We start from the raw sequence: 27,558 nt of genomic DNA, 5'->3' as shown, positions 1-27,558 counted from the left end.
AAGATGCAAGGCACACTCTCATTTCAATGTAATCGACAGAGCACACTCCAGGGTGAGATACGAACGATGTACTGGCAGTCCACTGTTTTTAAATGGCCTAGAATACACTCCTGTCCATTAACTCGGACCAACCAGAGATGAGTGTGACTGACAAATCCTTACACGCTTCTCTCCTTCTCTAACCACACGGAGGGCACCAGGAGCAGTGCTCTGCACCACTCAGTAAATACCAGTTAGATGTGAAGGAATTGAGACTTCAAAAGGGGGAATGTTTCTCATTTTAACAGAAAATTTCCGTTCCTACCATTAAGCTGAGAGAGTCCTGCAGCACCAGCTGAGTTAGATGTGAAAGCATTGCCATTAACAATCCCACCGCATCGGTAGAAATCATGTGTACATTCCACAGTGCTTATGTCCTCTTATCTTCAGGCTGATTTATTTTATTAGCTGGTAAAAAGCCTGGCATTATGTTCACTTATCTTGCTTTCTATTCCACAAGGTCTCTGCAGGTAGGCCTTAGTTTTGCCTCTTGTTTTATTGCTTTTCTTCAAAAATGAGGGAACGCAAGTAGGTATGTAGAGGAAGACAGACATTCTTAAAACGTTGCCAAGATAAATCCAGTCGGTGTTTACAGTAACCTTCCAAAGACAGCATGAAACATGAACAACGAAGTGGTCGTTCATTCATTTATCCAACAAATGTTAATTGGACACACTCTGTGCCAGACACCAACCCAGATGTGAGGAATGTGGCAGAAAAAATAGAAGTTAAATTCTAGTGTGGAGAGATACCAATAAATAAAAGACACATAATGTGGCAGGTGATGATAAATACTATGAAGAAAAAAATAAAGTCAAGTAAGAAGAGTAGGGAGTGCTGGAGGGGGTGGGAGAGTGGAAGTGCAGCTTCACACGGGGCAGAAAAAGCCTGTCTAAGAACATACGAGCAGCTACCTGAAGGAAAATGAGGAAGTCAGTCACATGGGTGTCTAAAAGAGCTTTCCAAAAAAGAGAGAACAGCAAATTGCCAAGGCCCTGGTGTGTGAGCACAGAAGAATAAGAGGAGGGCAAGTGTGGTGGGAATGTAGGGAAAGTGAGAGTGGTAGGTGATGAGGTCCAGAAGGAGCAACAGGACCTGATGGTGCTGGGCCTCAAGGGCCATTCGGAGGACGCGGCAATGACACAGAGTGAGGAGGGAGACGAGAGACAGCGTGTGAGTTAAGCTTAAAAGAAACCCTCTATCTGCTGTGTTGGGAGCGGACAACAGAGATTTGACAGTAGAAGAAAGGAGATCGGGTGGGAGGCCCCAGGAATCATCCAGCCACTATAGAGATGATGGGGGCCTGATAAAGGTGGTCCAACTGGAGAAAGTGATAATAGTGTGTTTCTGGCTCTATTTAAAGGCGGAGCTGACAGTGATGTTATCAACCAGTCACCCATTGATCATGACTGCTTGGATCTGAATCAATCTTTGCAGAATGAAATCAGCTGAGATATTTTGTTACATACTCCTATTAATTATTACTTACAGAAGTGGCTCATTTAAAAACAAACTTGTTCCCCCTAAAAAGGCACAGCACTTCACAACCCTCTTGTTTTAAGCAACGCATAAACATCATCTTTCTTTTCCCCTTCCTGGTATCATTTATCCTCTATGAGAGTTGCTAAATTTACATTTGAAAAGAATCCATTCAACATATCTTGATTGAGAGCTGAATACATACCAGGCACTTTCTTGAGCACCAGAGAAACATTAGTGCCTAAAATAGACAATACCCCATCTATGCTCTGTTCCATGTTCCTGGATTATTTTATAATATCAACAATAATTAAGTGCTCACTTGTGCCAGGCACTGTGCCACAGCCCTACTTGCAATTATCTTATTGAATCCTTACAACAACTCTATTATCCTTTCCATCCGAGGACATCATAACACAGAGAAGTTGAACATGCTGTTCCTCACAGGTAGGAAGTGGTGAGGCCAGAATTCAAAACACCAGAAGCAGAACTGTTAGCTTCTACCTTCTCCTGGAGTAAAGGTACAATCCAGAACATGAGTCTCAAGACTTCTATTCTCACTCTTCCTCGGTCCCTTTGGGCAGGACAATTGACTTGTCTGAGCTCCAAGTGGCACATCTACAAAATGAAAAGTATTCAACCAGATAATCTCTAAGGTCCCCCCAGGCATAAAAATCCTAGAGATCTTACTCTGAAACCCAATGCTCTTAGACCCTAATACCCTCACTGTAAGGAGAGCATAGACATAAATCCTACCCACCATATAGTATAATTTCTCAACGTCAGCTTTTGCTGAAAATAAAGTGAAGTGCTTCCCTAACTGAAACTCTGGGTTGACCAGCTAGAAGAAAATAAGTCAATTTCAGGGATACTCCAAGGGAGAAAAATGTTAGCAGCAGAATCTACAGCAAAATTTCTTTCTTTCAAAACCAACCAACAACCTGCAATTACTCCCTTACAGAAAGGTAATACAATCCTGGGTGTTGCTAAGATGTGCCTTCTCTGTGCTTAATTGACTTCTAACAAAATCGAGAGCAGTCCCCACTTGTCTGCAGAAGAATGGGTCTTAAATTGTGCTTCCTTCAGTGTCTTTGTGCCTCACACAGGGTCAAGCTCAATAAATACCAGTTGATTGAATTAGTGCATGAATGACTCAATAAATGCACTAAAAAAAATGAACCAATGAACTCATTAATTCCAAAGTCATAAATATTTCCTTAAATAGAACTTATATAGACCTAGCTAGCAAAAGCACCACTTTCCTCTGCTAAATAAAGCGAAAGAAATACTTTAGATTTATTGATTTTAGTCTTTAGTAGAAGATTCTAATTTTAGAAATTGATATTTTAAGGTGTGTGGGAAGTAAAAGAAATCTCATTTATAGAACTATAAGAGGAAAAAAGTCAATCTGCTCAGGAAAGAATCACAATAAACACCATCAGTTTCCTGAAGGATTTCTAAGGAGTTAACCCAAAGCTGGCATTTTGACCACTGAAGATAAGCCCATGATTCAGTTTCAGATGCTTCACTGTCAATACTAGCCATGGACGTTGCTCCTAGAGAAACCACCTGCTCATCCTGGGTCAACACTCTCCATGCAATGCTCCACACACGGCAGTGTAAGTCAGACAGCAGGGTGGAGGAAGACACACAAACCACTAGAATTCTCCTGGACCCTTCATTCTTTTCACATTTTTCAGAAGTTACCCAAGAATTTAAGTACCAGTCAAGCAATGTAAAAAGTTTATGCACAGGAAATGTCAAGGGAAATAGTCAACATACCACCTTTTCTTCACAGAGAAGGAGCATGAGATACAACTGAGAAAAGAAAAAAGAAAAATAGCTTCTGCTCTTGAAACAGGAATATATAACCAGATAAAAGATGAGGCTTGATGTAATTACATAAGTCATTTGGGGGAAAACTCAATTAGCTGGGAACGGAAGCCCAGATGGAACTTCCTAACCAAGACTATTTACATAATTTTCAGGTGGACAGACCCTGACTACATTTTAGAACAAAAATCATAAGCGAAAGTATTTGTGAACAATTATTTTCCAGCAACTTTTTACTACAAATAAATTCAGTCAAAATAGAACTAATGATAAACTACAAAATGTTAAAGGCAGTTGAGACGTGAACTTTATCAATTTAATAAACTTATTCTTTCAATTCACAACTACAGTTTCATTTCTTTCTTTTTTTTAACCATGGAAGGCACGGAATATACTTCTGGATATATAAGTTTAAAAGTTGCAAATCTCTTTATTTAAATGAAGCATACATGATGGAGATAAAATAGCTTTCCCTCTCCACTAATGTTCACAGCCTATTCTGATCTGCGTTTGATAACAGTTTGGTTTTTATTTGTTTGCTTTTCTTTGATGTCCATAAATAGAAGCAGAAAAAATAGAACAAGAATCTGAACTACAAAAATAGCAATATAATATTATTCACACTTACATTAAAGCAGCAAATGTCCACAGGCACTTCTCTGCATCTACCTTACTACTCACTCTGGAGTGTGAGGATGATCATTGTTTGTAACTTGGAAATACTGGAAACAACAAAGATGCCTCTCAGTGGAGAAATGCATTACAATCATGGAGAATCATGTTAAAATAAACTGTGACCCATTTGTTTTATGCAATAATAGGCAGCAGTTAAAACAATGAGACATATCCCTCACTAGGTGAATGGATAAATTTTGGTACATTCACGCAATGAAACATTATTTCAATGATAAAGATAGAGTTCTCAAGCCACAGAAAGACATGGAGTTACTTTAATGGTATTACTAAGTGAAAGAAGCCAGCCTGAAAAGGCTACATACTGTATGACATTCTGGAAAATGCAACACTATGGAGACAGTAAAAAGATCAGGGGCTGGGGAGAGGGAAGGATATATAGGCAGAGCACAGAGGATTTTTAGGGCAGTGAAAATACTCTATAAGATACTATAATGGTGGATACATATCACACATTTGTCAAAATCCATAGACTGTACAACACACAGTGAACCCTAATGTAAACTATGGTTTTGGGGTAATGATGACATGTTAATGTGGGTACATCAGTTGTCACAAGATACCACCCTTGTGGGGGATGTTTATAGTGGGGAGAGGTTGTGCATGTGTGGGGGCAGAGGGTATATGGAAACTGTACTTTCTGCTCAATTTTGCTGTGAACCTAAAACTGCTCTAAAAGATAAAAACAATTTTAAAAAAAGCAAGTTGCAAAGTAAAACAAAAAATGACGTTTATGTCCTTAAAAAGCCACGACAAACTAATTTTATATCTCTATTTATATATATAACTATCTGGAAGGAGACTAAATTGATAACCAGGATTATACCTGAGGAGGTAAGTGGGACCATGGCCGGACCAAGGAGCCATTATCTCTTCGTTGTTTGATTTTCTAAATGATGGGAATGTATACAGTGTGGCTTGTGTAATCAAAAATGTAATCATTTTTTCTCTTTAAAATATTCACTTTATATTTTATGCTAAAGTATTCAAAAGTAAATTACAGGTATCATGACATTCTATCCCTAAATAATTCATCTCTAAAAAATAAGAATTTTTTTTATCCTAAAATTATTTTTCTAATAAGAAAAGATCTTCTACTAAACTATTGGGGTAACTCAAGTCATCTAGTTCAAAAAGCTAAGCTGGTCTCAAAGGAAAACCTAACCACCAAGTGCTTATTGTAAGGTCTTCCTAAAAACATTATCATCGTTATCCCTGTCCCTGACTTTTATATAATGATTTACATTCTCTCCTTTAAAACACTAACAGCCTCGTATACCCATAGGTCAAAATCAATTATATTTGTTGTATTTTTTAATTTCAGTCATTTGAATTACTCAAGTAATACAATACAAGGCCTACAATGACAGATGGAGTATCTTAAACAGAGATTCTTAACCTAGAATCTTCAGACCCTCAGAGTCCATGGATAAAATTCAGGGCATCTGTGAGCTTGGATGGAAAAAAAGACATCTTCAGTTTCACTAACAACTGAAATTTAGCACTTCCTTCCAGTATGAATGGAGGCCACAAATCACAGAAGCATTAGCAGATCTGTGACTCTGACACGACAGAAATCACTATATTTTCAAATTACAGTGTAGTTGCTGTATTTCAAAATATCATTTACTCCTGTTATCTCAGGGAAGGTATATTAATTCTTAGACTGTTGCCAGATCTTGTTATTTAATGCATTAATTAAGAAGCACATATATGTAACTCTTACCACAAATTTGTTTTTAAATATTTTGATAACTGTTATTTCAATATAACTGGGGTTTTTGGTAATTTTATGTATTTTATTTTAAGCACATATAAACAGTCTTTTGGGGCGAAGGGGTGTTCTTAGGTTTCACATGATGCCAAATGTTAAGAACCCCTGGAACTCAGTCACCCCTTCCTGTAACTCCATTCTCCCAACATAACCACTATCAACAATGCAGTTTATGTTCTTCCACGCTTATTCCTGTACATGGACAAATACATATAAATATCTAGGAGCATAATTTATATATTTTGTGTTCTGTAATTGTGTTTTACACTTATATTTTGTGATATATTTATTAGTCTCTATATAATGCAGACATTCATGCTGTTTGCAGCTTTTGGCTATTATAAAAAAATGCTGTAATAAAACTCCTTGTATAAATCTGTTCATATCCTACTTTTTTTTTTAAATTTCATGATCAGTTCTATTTATGGAACATTTGTGTTCCATAATACTCTCAAATTTAACCATAAAGTTGATTTTGTATTATGAAATCAACAGCGACAATAGCTAGTATTTTTTGTGCTTACTATGGGCCAGGTCCTAAATGCCTTACATGAATTAACTCATTTTAATCCTTACAACTCTAAGGCGGGGACACTGTTATGATTTCAGTTTACAGGTCAGGAAACTGAGGTTACAGAGTAGTGTTCAGCCTCTACGCTCACAAAGTTTGTAATTCTGATGACAAATTTGAACAAATAGGTATTGTCGGAGCATGAGAACCGGCATTGAACATGGGCCCCATCGATGTCACTTTGAAGGAGAGTAGTAAACGATGACTGACGCTTTGTCACATCGTTAACTTCAGTGTGTCTGAAGCTCCTTGGAATTTCTTTGTCACTGTGCTTTTCAAGAGGTGGATCAAAGAGAAAAGATCACAGAGATTATTACAATCCACCACCTAATCAATTACCCAAAGGCAAGATGAAACGTGTTTATGTCAACAATGAGCAAATTTGCCATCAGAGATGGTGGCGTCGGAACAGCCTTGGACTCAGCATAGGCTTTGCACCACCCTAGGCCCAAACGACTTCACCGGCAGAAAGAGCAGATCATAAATCCAAAGCGGAAAAAAACGCCGACAGGTTAAACATGAGCATGCGCTAATGATGACTCAATCTCAGGGGCAGACCCGGTCTCCTCGGCGATAAGAGCATTATTAAAATCTCCCACGTAATTCATCAAGGCCTCATGCTGGCCAGGGCAAGGCTAATCTCCCCAGTTAGCAAGTTCCAGAATAGACCAAGAGAAACAAAACTACAGAAACATTCTCTTTTTTAATTATCTGGACTCTGCTGAGCCGAGATAAAACAACCATGCTGCTATTCTGTGTCTGGTTTAACATATCCTAGCAATGAAACATCTCTTAGCTTAATCGACACAGGAAAGCTTCTTCCCTCTTCTACATCCACTCTTGTGCTTTGAGCATCCATGGAATAGGGTTAGTAATCAGAAAACATAGATAATGGAAATTTGGGGATGCACGTCATAAACCTCAAAGGTGGTTTGCCAATAAAACCAGCTAAATATCCTATGCATCATTCAGCACCAGAAACCATGGAGCCAAATGTCTTCTTTTTTTTTCCTGTCCTGGAGGCAGTGTAGGGAAGCTATGGAACCCAACCACCCTGGGCTTGAATCCACAACAAGCTGGGATTTTGAGCAAATTGCTTCTCTCTCTGAGCCTCAGTTTCCTCACCTGCAAATGGGTATGATAATACCCACGGTCACAGTAAGGTAGTAAGGATTAAATAGATCCCATCCTACCCCTAGTCACGGTCCAGCCACCTGCTCCCGTGGGGAAGCCCCACCACCAGCTACACTACCACCAGCGCCATCCCCGCCAGTCAAGAGAGGGGCCTAGGCCCTGCCAGGGGTGGTGGGAGGGGCTCCTACTAAAGTGGGGGTGTAAGCAAATGTCCCATATCAAGTCACAGACTCAGCAAGGGATCAGCGATGCAATGGAAAGAGAGATGGGCCAGAGAAACCTGAAAACAATCACTCGCTCTGTGAGTTTCCATACGAGATACCCTACTGCTCTGAACTGTATTTCCACCTCTCACTGCCAGAACAGGTATAAACCTGTTGACAAGTTTAAAAACTATTCATTCCCTTTTAGCCAGGAATTTCATATCTTATCCATTTTATCCTACCAATAAAAGATTACACAAAAATATGCTTGGATGCCCATAAGTGTTATTTATAATAGTGAAAAGTTTTAACTTATCTAAATATTCAACGAAGGATTGGTTAAATAAATTTGGTGCATCCATTTGATGAAGTGCTCTATAATTATTAAAAATAATATTCTTGAAGAATATTTTGGGATGTGGTGACATGATCTCGATATAGTAAATGAAAAATACAGGAATAAATTAATATGTGTTCTGATCCCAATGTGCTCATAGAAACTTTAAAAGCTGGTTGAAAATATACATGCTATTTAGGGACACATGTAAGTAGCAAATCTATAGACAGGCAAGGGAGTAACAAATATTAAACTTAGAGCAAGGGATTTGCAGAGGCCTTCAGCTTTGCTATTGAGGGTATATTTCTTTAGTAGCATTGATTGCTACATGGAGTTTTATATTATCCTTTATGCCACTTTGTATGTCTGCAATATTTCATAGCGAAAAATTTTTAAAGTGTATGTATAATGCCAGGAAGGAAATGCATCAAAATGTAGCTGTAGCTTTTAGGTGGCATTATTGACGAATTCTATTGTTCACATTTTACAAATTTTTTACAAAGAACACATATCCCTTTTCATCTTTTTGTTTTTATCATTGGAAACTATTTTTATGTGCACCCCAGAATTTGTTTTGTTTTTTTAAATCTTGGATGTACATTATTATTTATCAGTTTCTGAATAGACTGCATCGCGCTCACCACCATTTGTTTTCTGAGAAAGGACGTTTGGTGCTAAGCGGTACCCTGCATGGCCTTTCCTGGGGCACCGAGAACCCCAGCTCTTCACTCAGGCATCTCTCACCACTAGAATTAAACGAGAAAAGTGCTGTGGGGGAAGCAATGTCCCTGAAGCCATCCCACTCGTATCCTCTGACGTGAGAGGAGATTTGTAGGCGGCTGCTGGGAGCATTCGCCACTTTGCAAATTGTTCTCAAAAGTATAAGGTGCTTTTTTTTTTTTCTGGAATAGTTTGCATTCTACTCTGCTAGGAAACAGGGGGCTCAGCCAATGGATTGGGTGAAGAGGTGGGAAAAAATAGAGACCAATTATACTATCAACTAGCATGGACTCTCCAGTCACAATTCCTTTCTCAGCATGTGGGGGGAGTGGAGGGTGGGAGAATAATTCTTTAGTGATATGTCGACACGCCTTAAGGCCCTTCAAATTTCCTTTGTAAGAGGAACTCTTAACATAGGGTGTTAGCTATGCTCCACGGGGCCCATGAAGTCATACACCAATTCTGTAAAATTTTCTCGAGCTCGGTGCTATCACCAGATTCCCAAAAGAGCCCGTGACAGGCCCCGCCCCCCCCCCCCAAACAATTGAGGATCCCTGTCCTGTAAGAATAAACTCTTCTCTTAGCTTATTCACTCCTATTTGGTCTTTAAGCCCAAGTTCAATAGGAGGTCGGAGAAGAGTTTAGTATGAAAACTCCCTTCCAGGTAACTATCAGAATCGTCATCTGAGGCTTTAAAATAAAGGAAGATGTCAGTGGGAATGTTGGGTGTTATCATCCCTGAGGAGTTCTATACATACTTTTTAATCAAAGGGGGAAAATTTCATCCGTGTTAACATTTCCCAACTTTATGTTACAGATATATTTCTTTAAAAGGGGTATGTGTGTAGACTTCCACATACACATTAGGTGGGCTCACTGTTTTTTGGTTAGTTTTGTTTTTAAATCCATTAACCAATAAGTATTTACCAAGAGCCCACTGTGTACACAGCATTGGGTTGTGACGCAATGGAAATTGACCATGATCCCCAAAAGACCCCTGTACCCCCATCTAGCAACTTCTTGTTCAAAGTACACATCTGGTGAATGTCTTTCCATTTATTAAATGGAATCAAAATTGAGAGTTACTAATATTATTTTCCCAAACCCTCGCATCCTCCACTGTGAGTCATTCATTGGAACCCACCTTTTTTTCAGATACTTTCCACTACACATAGAAACAGCTTCAAAACAACTCTTCAGTAATGCTGCTGGTTAGTTAAGGGACTGTAACTCTATCACCATTTAAAACCGCATTTGAGTAGCCAACAAAGGCCATTCATTTATTAGAACAATTAATATATTGGACTCAGATATTTATTTAGACATTGTTGTCTTTATGGCAAAACATCTTCTGAGTGGCTCCACCCAGCACTTCACTCAACTCAGCTCATCTCCACTGAGTGTCTGCTAGGTGCTGGGCTCTAAAAACTAGTAACACTTCTTGGGGCTGGCCCTGTGGCCGAGCAGTTAGGCTCGTGTGCTCCGCTTCGGCGGCCCAGGGTTTCACCGGTTTGGATCCTGAGCGCAGACATGGCACTGCTCATCAAGCCATGCTGAGGCGGCATCCCACGTGCCACAACTAGAAGGACCCACAACTAAAAATATACAACTATATACCAGGGGGCTTTGGGGAGAAAAAGGAAAAACAAAAAAACAAAAAGAAAAAGAAACACAAAAAACTAGTAACACTTCCTCCATGGCCACATCTGCATCTGTCACACATCTTGTCATCTTCATATGACTCTGATTATCAGTAAACCTGCAAAACACCAGTTTTCATGTCCCTTAAAAGCTTCTAGGATTCTTCTAACTTTTACAATTATTTTAATACTATGTGACAATATCTGGAGGAAACTCTGCCCGGGATCTGGAATCTGTTTGCCAAGATTCAGGAAAAACGTCAGGCAAATCAGAAAGGAGCTGGCCATAGCTGAATCCCTAAGCATAAAGGTAGATTTCTTTTCCATAAAAGTCTCCTTACTGTGACAAAACATGAAACAAGATAGTTAAAAAAGAGAGAGAAGGAGAAATATCTTCCACAGCCGCACAAGGAGAAAAGACACCAAATTATTGATTATATGAGACTTAAGTGATCCTGATGAGCAGGCAAGGTCATCAATGCCAATCAACACAAAACCAAATCACAACTCATAATTGCAAATTAATCCTGTCATGTAAGAGAGGTTAGTGGTTCTTCAATAAAAAAAGCTTCTAGAGACATGCTTTAGTGAAAAATAGATATAGTTGAGGAAAAACGTATGATGAGGCATGATCTTAGAAACAACCTAGATTAAAGTCTTGCCTAAATCACTACACCTCCCTGGGCTTCTACTTCTTCATTTTCAAAGTGAGGGGATCAGAATATACTATGGCTACGGGCTCTTTAAATTCTGAAAGTCAATGATTCTAACAATTTCCACAAAATTGAAAACATTCAAACACAAAAAACTTGTTACTGATAACAGAAGTTCCATAGACTTCACTTGTCAATAACGAAACATTCAGTAAGTAAAGTAAAACCCAGAAGAACATCATCTTTTTGTCCTGTTACCATGGCAACTTAGTAAACTGGTCCAACTCCATCCATCTGATGGTCTAAAGACTGGAACAAACACCATATGGTGAAATAAAGATGCGCCAGTATGTTAATTAGATGCCAGCTCAGGCTCATTCCATCATGGCTCTTTGCATCACAGAAAACTCTGCAGTAATTAAAAATAACTAAAAAACCATTGTTTTCACTGGTATATAAATGTCATCAGGGCCCAGCCTGGTGGTTAAGTGGTTAAGTTCACACACTCCACTTTGGTGGCCCGGGGTTTGCAGGTTCGGATCCGGGGCATGGACCTAGCACCACTTGTCAAGGTTTGCTGTGGCAGCATCCTACATAAAGGAGAGGAAGATTAGCACAGACGTTAGCTCAGTGACAATCTTCCTCAAGCAAAAAGAGGAAGATTGGCAACAGATGTTAGCTCAGGGCCAATGTTCCTAATAAATTAAATAAGTAAGTAAATAAATAAAGTCATCAGATGAGAACTCAATAATCTGTGTTCAAATTTCAAATTTTCGCAATGGTTTTAAAAGACTTGATCTCAACCCTCTTTTTTTTTTTTTTTAACAACTGAGGAAACTGAAGTCCAGAGAGGGAAACTCACTTGTCCAAGGTTACATCATTAGTTATAGCCAGAGCCAGGACCACAAGCCAGTTCTTAATTCTTAGCATAGAAGCTTTCTTATCTCACAATGGCTTTTGTGGTCTCTGTAGAGGAGAAAGACCAGGGCCTAAGGTTACACAGATCTACCATGCACAGTGATTAAACTCCAAGGAAGTGCAAATGATGAACAGTCATGGGGACCCAGGGAGAGCCTGAATCCCCATCCACGGCCCCCAGATAATGAGGGCATCGGAGGCCCAGGCAGCCTTCCCAGTTCTATCAGTGGGGAGACAAGTAGGCCAGGTGAAGAAAGCTGCTGAAATTAAGCATCCAGGACACAGCCTGAAACATCCAAGAAGCTTTTTACCTCTGTCCTCACCAGCACTCAACAACCACATTATTTAAACATCTTTTGCAAACTTCTGCTTTTAAAGGAAAACGCAATGAGGCTCGCATTTGGTAGAAGCCTAGTACCTACCAGGCAATGCGCTTGGTACTCTCACTTTTACTGTTTTATGTGATACTCACAACAGTTCTGTTAGATTGTCTTTTTTTTTTTTTAAAGATTTTATTTATTTATTTATTTTTCCTTCTTCTCCCCAAAGCCCCCCAGTTTATAGTATATTTTAGTTGTGGGTCCTTGTAGTTGTGGCATGTGGGATGCCAGCTCAGCATGGCCTGATGAGCAGTGCTAGGTCCACGCCCAGGATCCGAACCGGCAAAACCCTGGGCCGCCGGAGCAGAGCGTGTGAACTTAACCACTTTGCCACAGGGCCGGCCGCTAGGTTAAGTCTTTTCATCCCTATTTTCCAGATGAGGAAATAGACGTGAGGAAAGGTGTCGCACATATGATGAGTGTAGAATCTTAATTCAAACTAAGATCTTATTGAATCCAAAGCCACTCAGTCCACCACACTGCTGGAGACTTCTTCTGGCCTTTGGACCACCCAGCTTCCTGAGATGGGCCCACTCAAAGGGGCACATTCATCCGGTCCATCTTCTGGAACTAGCCTCTAAAAAAGCGCGGCAGCATTTATCTACATTCTACCCAGATGCACTGAGTTCATGATTCGTTTCATGAAAGAAAAGACACAGGCGATAAACAACTTGACTTGGAAGTTTAAGTTGGCCACACAGCTTTCTCCAGTAAAATGAAATGTTTCTTTCAAAAAGAGCTTTACCCAAAGTCACAGCTTCCACAGTCAGAGCCTGAAGCCCACTTAAAGTACACGGCATATTAATAAATACATTCGGGATGAGAGATGCTCTCACAGTGGGGGTGGTGGGTAGGAAGGATTACACTTACACTTATGTCGAGACTACAAAGGCTAACAGCATCTTCATCTTGGGCACTCTGCTTCCGTTTTCGCTGCAAAACAAACAAACAAAGTTCAAATGTAAACAGGGATTATGGCTTTGATTAAGGAAAGAAAAAAAGCAATCAAATAGCACACGCAATCCTCGTCATTTCTACCATGTTACTCAAACCTTTAACCAAGCTACGTAAATGAACAGTTCTAAGAAAGCCTAAGAAATTATGGGGAACCATCAAGCTCTAGGATAATTGGTTTGTGTTATTATTCTTATTCATGCTGCTACAATTTGTTTCTCTTTTTATTTCCTTTTTTCCTAAATGTCTCCATATATCAAGGCTTAGAAATTTAGATACTAAGTTCAGACTCTAACTTGGAAGAAGAAACTAGACTGGAAAGAAAATCTAATTCACTCAAAGATATTCCATTTTTAGAGCTGCTTTGTACTTGGATGATTTAAATTTGTTCTAAACCTCGTCCAGGGTCCTGAAGCAATCACAGAACCAGAATGCTGGAAAAAAACCTTAGGTATCTTCTCTAACCTTCCTATTTTATAGCCATAAACACCGAGATTCAGAAAAGCCATTACTTGAACTGAAGAAAATTCTGTTTGAAATAAACTTATGACCAAAGTCTAAGAGGTAAGATTGGAAAAATATCCTCTTTATAAAAAGAAAAGAAATTCTATCTACAAACCACAATAAAGCTTACTAAAGATACATCAGCTCTCTTCTGCATTCCAGCTCAACCAACCAGGCAAGTAGTTCTGGAGTCCCTAATTTGTAACTTGCTAAGTCTCCAGATCCAACTTGGAAGAAAGCTACCAAAGGACCGGAATCACTGGCATGAGGTTACAGTGGAGTCCAGAGACATCTGCAGTCTTCAAGCCCTGAAGAAATTCACTTCCTCCTCCTCCTCTTTGAGACCCTGTGTGTGAACACAGGCAGAGATTGGAAAGCAACCAGGGCTGTCCTCGTCTGTCTTACTAAACTGTTCTATTATTTCTTCACTTCAAGTCAGCAAAGATTTGTTGAGCATCTACTATGTGTCAGGCTCTGTGTTTGCTCCCGGGATGCAAAGATCAGTAACTCCCACGGTTAAGGAATTCACATTCATGTAGGAGAGACAGACTCTAATATGACCAACTATAATGCAGTAAGATCCAAACATCCTAGGGAAAGTCACTTCACTTCTCTGAGTTACCCTTCCTCAACTCTAAGGTCAGGGCAATGACATTAGCCTCTAGTCTCAAAGATGGAGTAATAAATATATTACAAAATAAATAATGCTGGGGGCTGGTCTCATGGCCAGGTGGTTAAGATGGCATGCTCCGCTTCAGCGGCCCAGGGTTTGCCAGTTCAGATCCTGGCTGCGGACTTGCATGCCGCTCATCAAGCCATGCTGTGGCGGCGTCCCACATAGAAGAACTAGAATGACTTACAACTAGGATATACAACTATGTACTGGGGCTTTGGGGAGAAAAAAAAGAGAAAGATTGGCAACAGATGTCAGCTCAGGGCCAATCTTCCTCGCCAAAAACAGCTTAAAAATAAATAAATAAATATAGTAATGCATTTTAGAGCATAGCCTGGTACACAGTAGGTGCTCAAAATGTGGGATGGAGGACTCTAGAAACATAGTGAGGGAGTAATTAGTTTGCTCTTGGCGGACATTGGAAAGGTTTTCTCAGAGGAGGAGGCATTCAAATAAGTCTGAAGGATGAATAAGAGTTTGCCAGACAAAGATAGGGGTAGGAGGATTGGGGCCTCTTTTTCCAAAGCCAGCTGCCTAGATAATTAAAACCCAAAGGTAAATGTGGTTCTATCCAGAGAATGGAGTTCTAGGTCCTATATATTATTCCACTTGAGCAGTAGAATGATTTAGAGATCCAATGCCAGGAGCCGTTTCTAAGAATGCTAAATCAGCCATTCTGGAATGGTGCCCAGGAATCTGCATTAACAAGCTCACCAAGCGATTTTTAGGGAGTCAGATATTCCACTCAGGGTCTTTGAGAGGAGCCTTGAGAAGATGCTGATAGCCCCTATTATGCACACTTGCCATTTTTGAGGATGCTTCCTATTTATACAGGGATCAGACCTTTATTGACTCATCATCCAGTTATAATTAAAAGCAGAACTGTGGTGTCGGTGAGCCAATTCACTGGCTTATATTTATTTATAAGGTGACTTTTTGAGGCAAGTAGGACAAGGGGTAGTTCTCATTCTATGGGTAAATAAACTGAGGTCAGGGGAGATAAGCTATTTGCTCAAAGTTACACGGCTACAGTGTAACACTCTGAACCCAGGATTCTAATTCCTAGGGCAAAATCCTTCACATACACCATTTAAAGCATGTTTAGAAAATAGGTTACGACTCATTTGTCATCCGGAATGTCTGGTAGCGTCCGCCTGGAGCACTGGACAGAGGATTACACAGCACAGCAAATGGGAGAATGCTGCGATCAATCAGCAACAATGTGCTGGGGTGTGAGAGTGAGAAGGCCCACATCAGCGTCCTGCTGCCCCGGGTAACCCATGTCCTTCCTGAGTCTGGCTTCTCTTGCCTTGAGCAGCTACAGTACTATACCTGGGATCTTGGGAAATGCCATGAGGGGGCTGAGGCTCTGGGATGTTAACTGTCAAGTGGAAATAATGCCGACCAGGTCAGGCTGTTGTGAGGATATGTATATGGCACCTGGAATGAGGCCTGGCACACAGTAGGGGCACAATAAATGGCAGCTCCTGTTACATATCACCCAAACTATAAGCTACACAGACGTATGCTGCTACCTGGTGTGGTCAGATTATAGAATTTTATGGCGCTCCAGTTCCATTCCAAGGGCTCAACGATTTTGTCAACACGACACAGTAATAGTAGACTGTTACCCCAAGAAGCCCACACTGGTGAGGGAGAGAGGATAATAAGAGAAGCTCTTTTTCCCACAGGCATGCAGCCCTCTCCAAACCAACTCAACATACTACCCAGTGCTCAAACGCAGCCTCCAAAGCGCCCCTAACCCCAGATGCTTCTGTGTGCCCCAAGTGTCAAATCCAGAAGACAAATGTCCTCTAGTGGCCTTTGTAATTAAACCATGGCCAATTAATCTGGGATAGAATGATCTCCTTAAGAAACCCACACATTTTACAAAATAAAAGCTGCATGGATTACTGAAGTGGATTTTCTTTTGAATTTCCATTACATGAGATGGTGACTGACCCCTGCCAGCCACAGAGAAGGAGCCTGAAGTTTAAACTCTGGGCCTGAAGCAAAAGTTTCACAAAGCATCGCTTAGCCATTTGTTCATTTGCTCTACGTTCACTGAGCGCTTCTGATGTGCAAAGCCCTGCTCTGGGTCCTGGGATACAGCAGTGAGTGGGCCAGGCGTGCTCCCTGCCCATAATCGGGAGTAAAATGAAAACAAAATAATTACAGATTGTGATCTCTGCTGTGAATGAGTCAGAGACTAGCAGGGGAGACCCATTTTAGAGAGATTTTTCTTCTTGTTTTCTGTTTTTTGGTTGACTTTCTCAGGAGATATAAACCCACGAAGGCAGGACTTGGTCTGTCATGGTCATATTCCCAGAACCTGGTGCAGTACCTCGTGCATGACTGATTACCCCCCAGAACAGGATTTCTTGATTTTTTTGTTGATGCCCTTGGTCCTGGCTCCTTTGAGAAGCTTGTCCTCTTCACCAATGACCCAACTCCCGGAGGGGCACAGGTGGAGGGAGTGGAGGGAAGCACCCGTTCCACCAGCCCCGCCAGCCCAACCAACCCAGAGGATAAAGGGCATGCAGGTGAAACAGCCTCATGCGTGTGCTGCACGTCCTACCTAGGAACTTCTAAATTGCACTCAGCAGTTTCTAAAATATGGGGGAGCTGAGTGCATGCCAATGATCTAAAGAATAATTCATGGAATCAACCACCAGTGGGAACTTCAAGCCCTGGAGACATGGGCAAACAAGCATTTCTGAAAGCAGAGGGCAGGACACTATACACTGTATCATTTATAACTCCACTAAAGTGGATTAATAATGATAATAATCAGACTGATAATAATGGCAGCTTTAGCCTATTAAACACTCACTACATGTCAATCACAAAGCTAAATCCTTATTTGCATGATCTTATTTGATTCTCACAGGCACCCCATGAGGTAGGTGGGAACAAGTATTATCTCCATTTTAAGAGGAGAAGACAGAGGCTCAGAGAGGGGCAGTGACTTGCCCAAAATTCTATAATTAGCAAGTGACAGAGCCTGGATTGGAACCCAGATCTGTCTGGCTCCAAGCTATGTGCTTCTCTACTGTGCTGTCCTGTCCCAGAGTCTGGGGGGGCACATCACAGTTGCAGAGAAGATCTAAGAAAGTGTTGAGCATGAGGAATTCAGGAGGAAACACCTTTATACTTTATTCTAATAGAGAACTGGCCTTGAAGACAGTATGTCTGTCTAGACTAGATAATATTTTGTGGTCCTTTCTAGTTTTAAAAGTTATCACTGCCTGCTATCAGGTAGGCTAGGGAATGAGAGATTTTACTCCCTCTGTGCATCAGAAATCATGGACAGGTTACCCAGGGGCAACTGCCTGCATTTACATACTTGGTCTCACAGCCAATTTGAGGACCCACCCTGGTACTCTTGTCAAATATACTGAAGCAAATGCACAGTCCACTTCCCCTTCAACCATGAAAACGAAGCATCTTGGGTGAACCCAATAACTATGCCTTAGTCTGTGCTCTCTCACTTGAGCATACAACTTTAAACCCCAGTGCCCTGTGCTGAGCAGTAGGTCAATGAATAATTTCTGAATGAGTGACTAAAAGAAAGAATGAATAAAGGAGGCCAGTGTTCTTGAAGTGAACCCTTCCCTTCTGCTAACCACCTGGCTGCCAAAATTAAATCAAAACCTCAAAAGCAAAGATCACTGAAGGCTGAAATTTTTCAACCTCAAACTTCCTTGGAGGTTCAAAACCTGCAAATTCAAGCTAAAATTCTTTTTGTCTTTTCTTCTTTTTGCTGAGGAAGATTCGCCCTACACTAACATCTGTTGCCAATCTTCCTCTATTTTGTATGTGGGTCTCTGCTACAGGAGGGCCATGAGTTGTGTAGGTCTGCACCCAGGAACTGAACCCAGGCCGCCAAAGCAGAGCGCACTGAACTCAACCTCTAGGCCACCAGGGCTGCCCCAAGCTGAGTGTCTTGCTTTTCAAATAAGAAAGAGCTTTTCCCTTACCAGCAGGGGCATTTATTTTCCTTAATATACACAGATGTGTTAAAAGAAATCACGGCCATTCAGACACTGGTCCAAGTGGGACACTGGTGACTTTCATTCCTCCTAGGAGAAGGAAAGTCAGATGTGTTCAAGGGTGAGGCTCATCCATGACCAGGGCATCTATCCACGCACTACCCTGAGCAACAGCATAGCGACTCAGCCTCTGTGCTCTAGGAGCAAGGAAACCAAGGTTGATAACAACTCAACTGAAAGGAAACAGCCAGCTAAACCAAACCATAAATGAACTTGATGGGCACCTGAACCCTTTGACTGAACACCTAGGTGCCTATCTGGGGCGGGGAGGAAAGGCAGTTACAGAGGGGAATTTCTGGGAACAAAGGGCCTGAGTGTACCGTCTGATTCCTTAGCCCTGCAGGTTACCTATTTAATGAAGGCACTTTCTGGAAACGCTTAGGTGCTGGAAAAACCATCTCATGCTTCCAAATTGAAAAACAACTATCAGGTCCCTTTCTTAATTTGCAACAGAGCAAAGTCTTTTGTGTACTTGGATGTGAGGTCTAACGGAGCTACAAGTATCTCTGGATGGGTCAGGCGGACTCTGTCTGAGACTCGTTACTGTGACACCACCCCGCTATCTCCACCCTAAGCCTTCACTTGTCTTTCTTTTGACCCACTTTCACGATGCATCATTGTTCCCAGAGCCTACTCTGGGGCTATCTCCTTTTAGGCTTGACCACCTTCTGAAAGCATGAGGCCGACATCTAAATCTCATCCGTAAACGGTCCATGAACAACTGCTTTTTCTGTTGCTCTGGGTGAGGCTGTCTGTGAAGAGCACTGACCCTATCCTCAGCTGATTGATTTTCAGAACATCTGGCCCTGTTCCCAGCCCGAAAATCTTACCCTTACTGGGCTCAGCTTCTACTCTCTCTGGAGGTAAATCGCGGGATCCTTTGAGTCTTAGAATCAAAGGAGAATCACCAGGTGCCTTTCAAGACACAAGTGGAGGGAAGTGAATACCTGAACTGGGCACTTGCGGTGAGCCAAGCACTGTGCTCACAGTTTAAAGGACTGTTCTGTTTAAGCTTCTCCTTAACCCAGTTAAGTCAGTATTGTTGTGTTCATTTTACAGAGAGGGAACTGAAGCTCAGGGAGGCTTTAGTGACTTGCTCAGGGTCACAAAATTACTAAATGCTAGAGAGGGGATTTTTCCGTAGACCAGCCTGATTCCCAAACCATTGATCTTCCTGCCATACAATGCTGTTTTTCTTCTCATATTATTTAAAGACAACTATGTATTTTATTGAAATTCATATATAACAATAATATAAAATAAATTTAAATATTTAAAACAATATGTGTTGGGGGCTGGCCCCGTGGCCGAGTGGTTAAGTTCGTGCGCTCCGCTGCAGGCGGCCCAGTGTTTCGTTGGTTCGAATCCTGGGCGTGGACATGGCACTGCTTGTCAAGCCACGCTGAGGCAGTGTCCCACATGCCACAACTAGAAGGACCTACAACGAAGAATATACAACTATGTACTGGGGGGCTTTGGGGAGAAAAAGGAAAAAATAAAACCTTTAAAAAAAAACAATATATGTCTTTAAAACAATATAAAAAGGCTCACAAGGCATTTACCTATATACGTCAAGGAAATTAAAAGCATAATGAGACAGACTTGAGTTCAAAATCCAGCTCTACCATTTGCTACTTGATGTGACCTTGGGCAAGTTACTTCTTTATCCCTTCATTCACTCAACAACTATTTACTGAGGATCTACTACAGGCCAGGCAGATTCTAGGTGTGTGGGATATCTAAGTGTCTATACAACACTTCTATAAGCTTTGATTTCTCCATCATAGGGTTATTTCAAGGATTAAAGGAGATAAATATTTAGAACAGGGCCAGGCATATGGCAAGAGATAAGAAAAGGTAATTATTATTGCTACTGTGGTTATAATTACTGTTACTACTGCTGTCACTGCTGTTTTGTTGTTAGTCCACATTGAGGCAGGCAGGGTGGGCATTAGAGATGGGGGATCCTGCAGGATGATGGATTAGAGAGCTGGGGTGCAGCCTGACCCTCCTCTAACTACCCACGTCACACGGGGTTGCAAATGGACGCTCTCAGGATACCTTCAGTCACGTTTACAGTGTGTTGCTCCCACTCCTTTCAGAGAGACAGGGCAAACGCAAGTCCTGACTTAATTTTAAATGGCTGAGATTGAATTGATTAGTGTCAGAACAGCCTTGTTATTTAATCACAAGGCTTTTCTATTTAATAACCAAGTGACCAGAGCAGCAAAAATGCCCTGATGGAGAGAGTACAGCTCCTGACTTGACAGCAAATGGCCCCTGATTAGTCATTTATAATTATTAAATTCAAACCAGATCTCGAACCTTTTTGATTTATCTCTCCGCTGGCAAACAGCTTTGGTGGTTTCAGAGGCTTTGATGCCTCGCCTTTCATCTGCACCTTCTTTGGGGAGAGATTAGCAAAAGGATTTTGTGTTCTTGTACTTGCCCTTAGCGGGAACTCGACGCACTAAATTCACGTTTGAGCAGGGAAAGGATCCACATTTCGTTTCTCTCTTGTCTGAAGCTTCAGGGGTGAGCAAGAGAATTGAGGGACCCTCTCAATTCCATTTCTAATACACCACTGTTTTTTTCTTCTCCTTATTTTTAAAATGTCCTCCCTCTTTTGCAGTATCCAAGAACCCTGATCTTTTTTCTAGACTCTTCAATGTACTCACGGGTAGAGAACCTGGAAACCATGGTGCTCTCTGCACTATGGGTAGATAAACTTTAATTAACATAATATGCAATTTTGTGCTCAGATGGCATTAACAGTAGTTTGACGATGCTAGGTGGGCTCTATGGTTAGACTTAGTGGGCTCACATCCTACTTACGACATTTGTTTTGGGGGAACCTTAAGTATATCACTTCACCTCTCTGAACCTCAGTTTCCTCATCTATAAAATGGGGATACTAAGGTTATTGTGAGAGTTAAACAGATCAAGCGCGTAAAGGGCTCAGTGCAATGCCTGGTACACAGTGACTGCCACAGAATACCTGCCCTTTAGCTTGTTTGGAAGCAGAGATAAAATCATCTTGGCCAAGGAAAGGTCTTCCTCTCCCGTGGGAAGGAAAAAAAGTTCCAGCAGGCAAGTGGGAGGAGGAGAGGCCCAGCCAGCCCGTCAGTGCCACCACCAGCCCTATAACCAACCAGCAGCCAAAGTCACTGTCACTCCACAAGCAATGACAGACCACTTTTCCCTCCAAAACACTCCAGAACAGAGGAAGAGGGGAGAAGACAGAAACTTGTCTGTCCAGGGCAGAGGGCTGGCAAGTATATTTTCCAGAAAAGACTGTTGCAGAAAAACTCCATTTGGGACACTAAGCTAAGGTGGGATAAGAGTTCATAGTCACAAATTTTCGACAACAAGATGTGACAAGAAGCCCAAAATCAAATTAACCATGGTGCTTTTTTCCTAGGCCTTCTAAAAATTTCTATAATTATTTTATATTTTTTCTACTGGATCTTAAGGTAATTGGATTAATCACAATCCCTAGTTTCCAACACTCTATTATCACTAGTGCTTCCCTGGCCCTCTTTCGTTTGTTTATTCACTTATTTTTAACAATATAATGAACTTCCATTTATTAAAATTGTTCCATAGGGAATGGTTCAAAGCCCTTACCAACAAAAATAATACCCATCTAGTTTCAAGCATGTCCAAATAATTGCTTAATTTCTAGAGAATTACTTCACGTAACCAATCAACTTAGATGGTCCAATTGCCTAATTCAGATTCAAACGTGCTTATCATCCACGATAATATTCGGAACCTGATCTTACAAGGAGAGTTCTCAGTTCTCATTCATGTTTGTGATACTGCCTTTTTCTGTCTAGAAAGACCCCAGTGCTGATAACGCCTTATCAGCCACAGCACCCCATGCATTCCTGACCACTTCCCCAAATGCCAACAAGCAGGCATTTAGCCATAGGGAGAGCAAGGATTCCTTTCGGCCACTGGTCTCTGGACCATCAACCCCTGGGGGCAACTTGCCACACAAAGCAGAGGTGAAGCACGCTGGAGAAATGGGCTGCACCTGCTAAGCCACTCCATCCTAACGACTCATCAGGACATTCCTTTAAACAAAGAAAAGGTTCCCTGGCAGAACTATTCGGTGTTGTCTACCAGATCAGAACTCACAACCCAAGTTGCTATAGTTTCTTTATGGCATATTCTGGCTGCCTAAGGCAGCCCTTTCCAGCCCTCCCTCCTTCCCACTGCTAGGTTTACAACTGTCTATTAAGAATCCACTGCACGCTGGGTGCTTTCCATATATTACATCAATCCTTACAGCTGTACAAAGAAGTTACTACACAAGAGGAAGCTGAGGCTTAAAGAGTTTAAACGACTTGATTAAGGCTGCTCTGCAAGTAGGTGGACAAAGCCAGGATTTCATATCAGATCTGGCTAACTGTGTGGCCGATACGGCCAGCCACATCCCCTTGGCAATCACGATTCCCTGCACACTTTGGCATTCCACAGGCCAGAAATGCTGGGGAGTTAATGGCATCAGGAGCAGCTCTCAACCTGGGATGGACTGCAGTTGGTAGGTAAATATTCCAGCTTCCTAAAGTTTTGGGGGACAACTCTGAGGTACGGTCTCAGACTTGACTGTACATTGAAATCACCTGGAGAGTTTGAAAAGCTCCCAGGGCCTGGCTCCCATCATTCAGGGATTCCAAACATGAGGAGTTTCAAAGGCTCCCCAGGTGATTCTAACGTGCAGCAAAGTTTGAAAACCACTGTCCTATCAGTCTCCCAGAGGTCCTGAGCAGGATGGAGCCTGACCCGCCCACAGAGCTGCCCTAGTCATGATCACATCCCGTACTGTCTTTCTTCCCTTCCCTGTCTCTTCCCCGCTCTCTCGCCAGTGCTTCTGGGAATCACCTCCCAAATAAACTACTTGCACTTGTATCAGGGTCGGCTTCTGGGGGACTGAACCTAAGAAAAGCTGAATATGGCTCTGTACTTCTAAAACTAGAAATCTCCGAGTACTGTAGAATAAACACAGTCCATCAACTTGACTTTTTAGGAAGCCATGCAAGCCATTATCTGTATATTTAAACAAGAACGAAATGTCAATTGACACACGTTTTTAAAGATAAGGCTGGGAAGAAATTTAAAATCAAATGACCTTCGCATTGATCTTCCCTCATGCAAGACACACAAAGGCTGAGTCGGCTTCCTCTCTGATCAGAGTTTGGGAAGTGTCCAGGAAGCCAGACAGAGTCACAGCTCCTACTCCCTCCAGTTTCACAGTCCATCCATAGTTCTCCTCCAGCAGAAAGGAGTCTCAATAAGACTCTACTAGGGGGCTTCCATCATGTGGTTACTAATTACAGACCAAATTGCTTTAAGCACAAGCACTCATGGCTAACAAGGGCAGCGCCATTTTTATAATGTTACTTTTTTGTATCTCTATTCACCAGGTGAGGTTCATCCTTACATGAAGAGATTAGACCTACAGATTTTAAATTAAGGGGAGACACAACAACCCAAACAGGGATTTAATTACAAGCTTAAAATGGAAGCCTGGTTTGATTTTTTTGGTCTCCATGATTGAAATGGGAACACTGTACTACCAGAGACTTGTAATTAGGCGGCAGGTATTGAGGCAGAATGTCATTATCATTTAACCTGTCCCCAAATACCACAAGCAGGAGGATTAGATTATATAACCAAAGCAAACTTTCTGGAAGACACTCTATCTATCAATATTTAAAATGGCAGCTGGGAATAACCACGGAATAACCATGGATTTACTTTCACTGAGATCCATGTACAAAGATGTTTATTACAGCACTGTTTATAATAAAACACTGGAAACAAAATGCCCACCAAGAGAGACTGGTTAAATAAAACTATGGTCCATCCATACACTAAGAAACACTCTGCTATCAGAAAGAATAGTGCAGGGGCTGGCCCCGTGGCCTAGCGTTAAGTTTAGCACACTCCACTTCGGAAGCCTGGGTTCAGTTCCCGGGTGTGGACCTGCACCACTTGCAGGCAGCCACGCTCTGGTGGCAACCCACACGCAAAGCAGAGGAAGACCAGCACAGATGTTAGCTCAGGGTGAATCTTCCTCAAAAAAAAAAAAAGAAAGAAAGAATAGTGTAGAGGTACACAATATATGGAAGAACCTCCAGGATATATCAAGTTCCCAAAATAATAATAATAGTTCTACTACCACTACTGCTACTAAAGGAGAATAGCAGTGTGTTTGCTGCTGAGCCAAATTCTTAAAATTAGAAGAGAAAAAATACATACACACCCTCACATACATACATACATCCTGATATATGCATTAAATTTTTTTCTGTAAGGAAGTACATGAAACTGTTCACTGGGGACAGAGCCTGGAGTAAGAAGGAGACGATCACATTTTATTTAGTGCCTTCTTGTACTTATGCACCCTTAGCATGTGCTTTTGTCATGTTATGTATTAATGCCATTACAGATTATCTGGGTACTAGGACAACAGCCCTTTCATTTCATAGCTGTTATTTCCTTCTTTATGTGTCTCTGTACTAAAGAAAAGATGCACCTAAAATTTTTTTAAATAGATACATATAGGTAAATTGGAATTGGAGGCATCAGAATGAATTCATGGTCATACACACAATCATTTGTATTTTTTCCCTACCTCTATCTACTGAAAAGGTCTAGAAGCAATGACACCCCAGTAGCAATGAACACAACCAATGCTCAGATCTTGATTTCTAAATACCATTCTCTAGTAAAAGGGCCCAGGGCTCCTTGGATAAAAGGCTGATTCCTTCAAAAAGTAATAAAGTACTCTAAGAATGACGGATACAGGCACCAGCTTGTAAGACTCTCACTTTCCAAGTCTGAGACACTCTGAGCATCAGATGAATGATGACAGCAGTGGATCACAACCTACTGAATAAAACAGGAATCCATGAGCCCATACTGACATTTATAAATCAATAAATAAATGATGGAGAAGGGAAGTCTCTTCTGTATAGTAAAGCACTAGCTAATAAACATAGAAGAGGGGCTAGCGCCATGGCCGAGTGGTTAAGTTCGTGCGCTCCGCTGCAGGTGGCCCAGTGTTTCGTTGGTTCGAATCCTGGGTGTGGACATGGCACTGCTCATCAAACCATGCTGAGGCAGCGTCCCACATACCACAACTAGAAGGACCCACAACGAAGAATATACAACTATGTACCGGGGGGCTTTGGGGAGAAAAAGGAAAAAAATAAAATCTTTAAAAAAAAAAAATAGAAGAGATGATTGAGTTAAAAAAATCTTCAATGGATGCTACAACTAGCGGGTTAACATTTCATGAAGGACAGGACACTGAGAGTTTTTATTTACTTGCTCCTTAAAAAGGGAAAAATTATAACTTTCCAGTGGAGAAACTTAGAAGATGCCACCTGAGCTAAGTAAATAAAGCTAATGTCACCAATACTGGCATAAACTGATACCACGCATCTTCTGATATGATGCACTGAGAAAGACACCACGTCACTTCTGTCATATTCCTGTGAAAAATGCACAGCCTAAAAGAAAGTATTCTCCCATCACTCTAGATATTTTTTTTAAATGCCTAACCTGAATCTAATCATGAAGAAACATCCAATAAACCCACATTGAGGGAAAATTGTACATGATAACTGGCCACTATGCTTCAAAACTATCAAAATCAAGAAACACCAAGAAATGGGGCCAGCCCCACGGCCAAGTGGTTAAGTTCGTGCGCTCCACTTCGGTGGCCCAGGGTTTCACTAGTTCGGATCCTGGACACAGACCTAGTACTGCTCATCAAGCCACGCTGAGGCGGCATCACACATGCCACAACTAGAAGGATCTGCAAGTAGAATATACAACTATGTACTGGGGAGCTTTGGGGAGAAGAAGAAGAAAGAAAGAAAAAAAAAGACTGGCAACGGATGTTAGCTCAGGTGTCAATCTTAAAATAATAATAATAATAATAAAAAAGAAACACCAAGAAAGCCTGGGAAATTGTTCCAGATTAAAGGAGACTGAAAAATACAGGACAATAAATGTAATGCATAATCCTGAATTGGATTCTGGACCAGGAAAAACCATAGCTACAAGATATATTATTGGGACAGTTGGCAAATTTTTTTAAATGAATGGTGGGTGACCATATATTTTGTCAATGTTCAATTTCCTGCTTTTAATAATTATACTGTGTGAGAGGATGCTCTTGTTGTTAGGAAACACACATTGAAGAATTCGGGGCTAAAGGGACATGATGTCTATAACTCATTCTTAAATAGGAAGAAAAATAATTTACATTCATGTGTTATATATATATATATATATATTCTCTCTATAAAAATATATGGCAAGAGACAAAAAGAGACAGAGAATCCGGGTAAAGTGCATTCGGGAGTATCTTCTTCTAGACTTGCAACTTTTCTATAAGTTCAAAATGATATTAAAATAAAGTTGTCAAAAGTAAAACAAAATAAATTCACAAATAACCTTCACCCTACCCCCTCCTCAAGAAAAAGGTTGCAAACACGCCCATGTCCATTTATTCCTCTTCAGGGCATCGGATGTCCACTCGCTGCCCAATTCCAGTGGGCAGCTGGCCCCCTGTGTACTGCCGAGGGCTCAGCACTGCAGGATCTGCTAACCCTTGGTGTCAGCCGGCCCCATGCTCCTGCAAGGCAGGGAGTCCATCCAGGCACTTCAGTGGAATTTGGTTGGGTATTAACTGGAGCATAATTCCTTAGACCCAAGAAGAATATAATTTATATATTCTTTGTTATATTATATCAAAAATAGCTCTCTTCCAAATAAAACTAGAAACTCTCACAAGAGGCCATTTATCCTTAAAGATGTTCCCCTCTCTTAGTAAGAAAGAAAGAAACAGTATAAGGAAAGTAACCGTGTAATAGTTAACACCTCTCCCCTCAAAACAATGTACCTGGGGTATGCTAACAATGTCTCATAGCTCCTCAGAATGGAGGCTCAGGAGCAGCCATGGACTGTCCCTATGACA

The 27,558-nt window shown here is 41.3% G+C and overlaps 1 protein-coding gene across 2 annotated transcripts in view; it reads right to left on the bottom strand.

The window, feature by feature from the left end:
* The window catches only part of ARHGEF3 (Rho guanine nucleotide exchange factor 3), a 284,344-nt gene that overhangs the window by 119,093 nt on the left and 137,693 nt on the right, over positions 1-27,558 (bottom strand). For both annotated transcript variants that reach the window (XM_046674001.1, XM_046674009.1), the window contains one exon: positions 13,245-13,307. In XM_046674001.1, coding sequence (XP_046529957.1) covers positions 13,245-13,307 — 63 coding nt within the window. The remainder of the gene's footprint in view (positions 1-13,244; positions 13,308-27,558) is intronic.

This window comes from Equus quagga, chromosome 1 (genome assembly GCF_021613505.1).
Source record: "Equus quagga isolate Etosha38 chromosome 1, UCLA_HA_Equagga_1.0, whole genome shotgun sequence".
Taxonomy (NCBI): Eukaryota; Metazoa; Chordata; class Mammalia; order Perissodactyla; family Equidae; genus Equus; species Equus quagga.
Note: the sequence above shows the minus strand (reverse complement) of the source record. Positions and strands in the feature narration are given on the sequence as shown.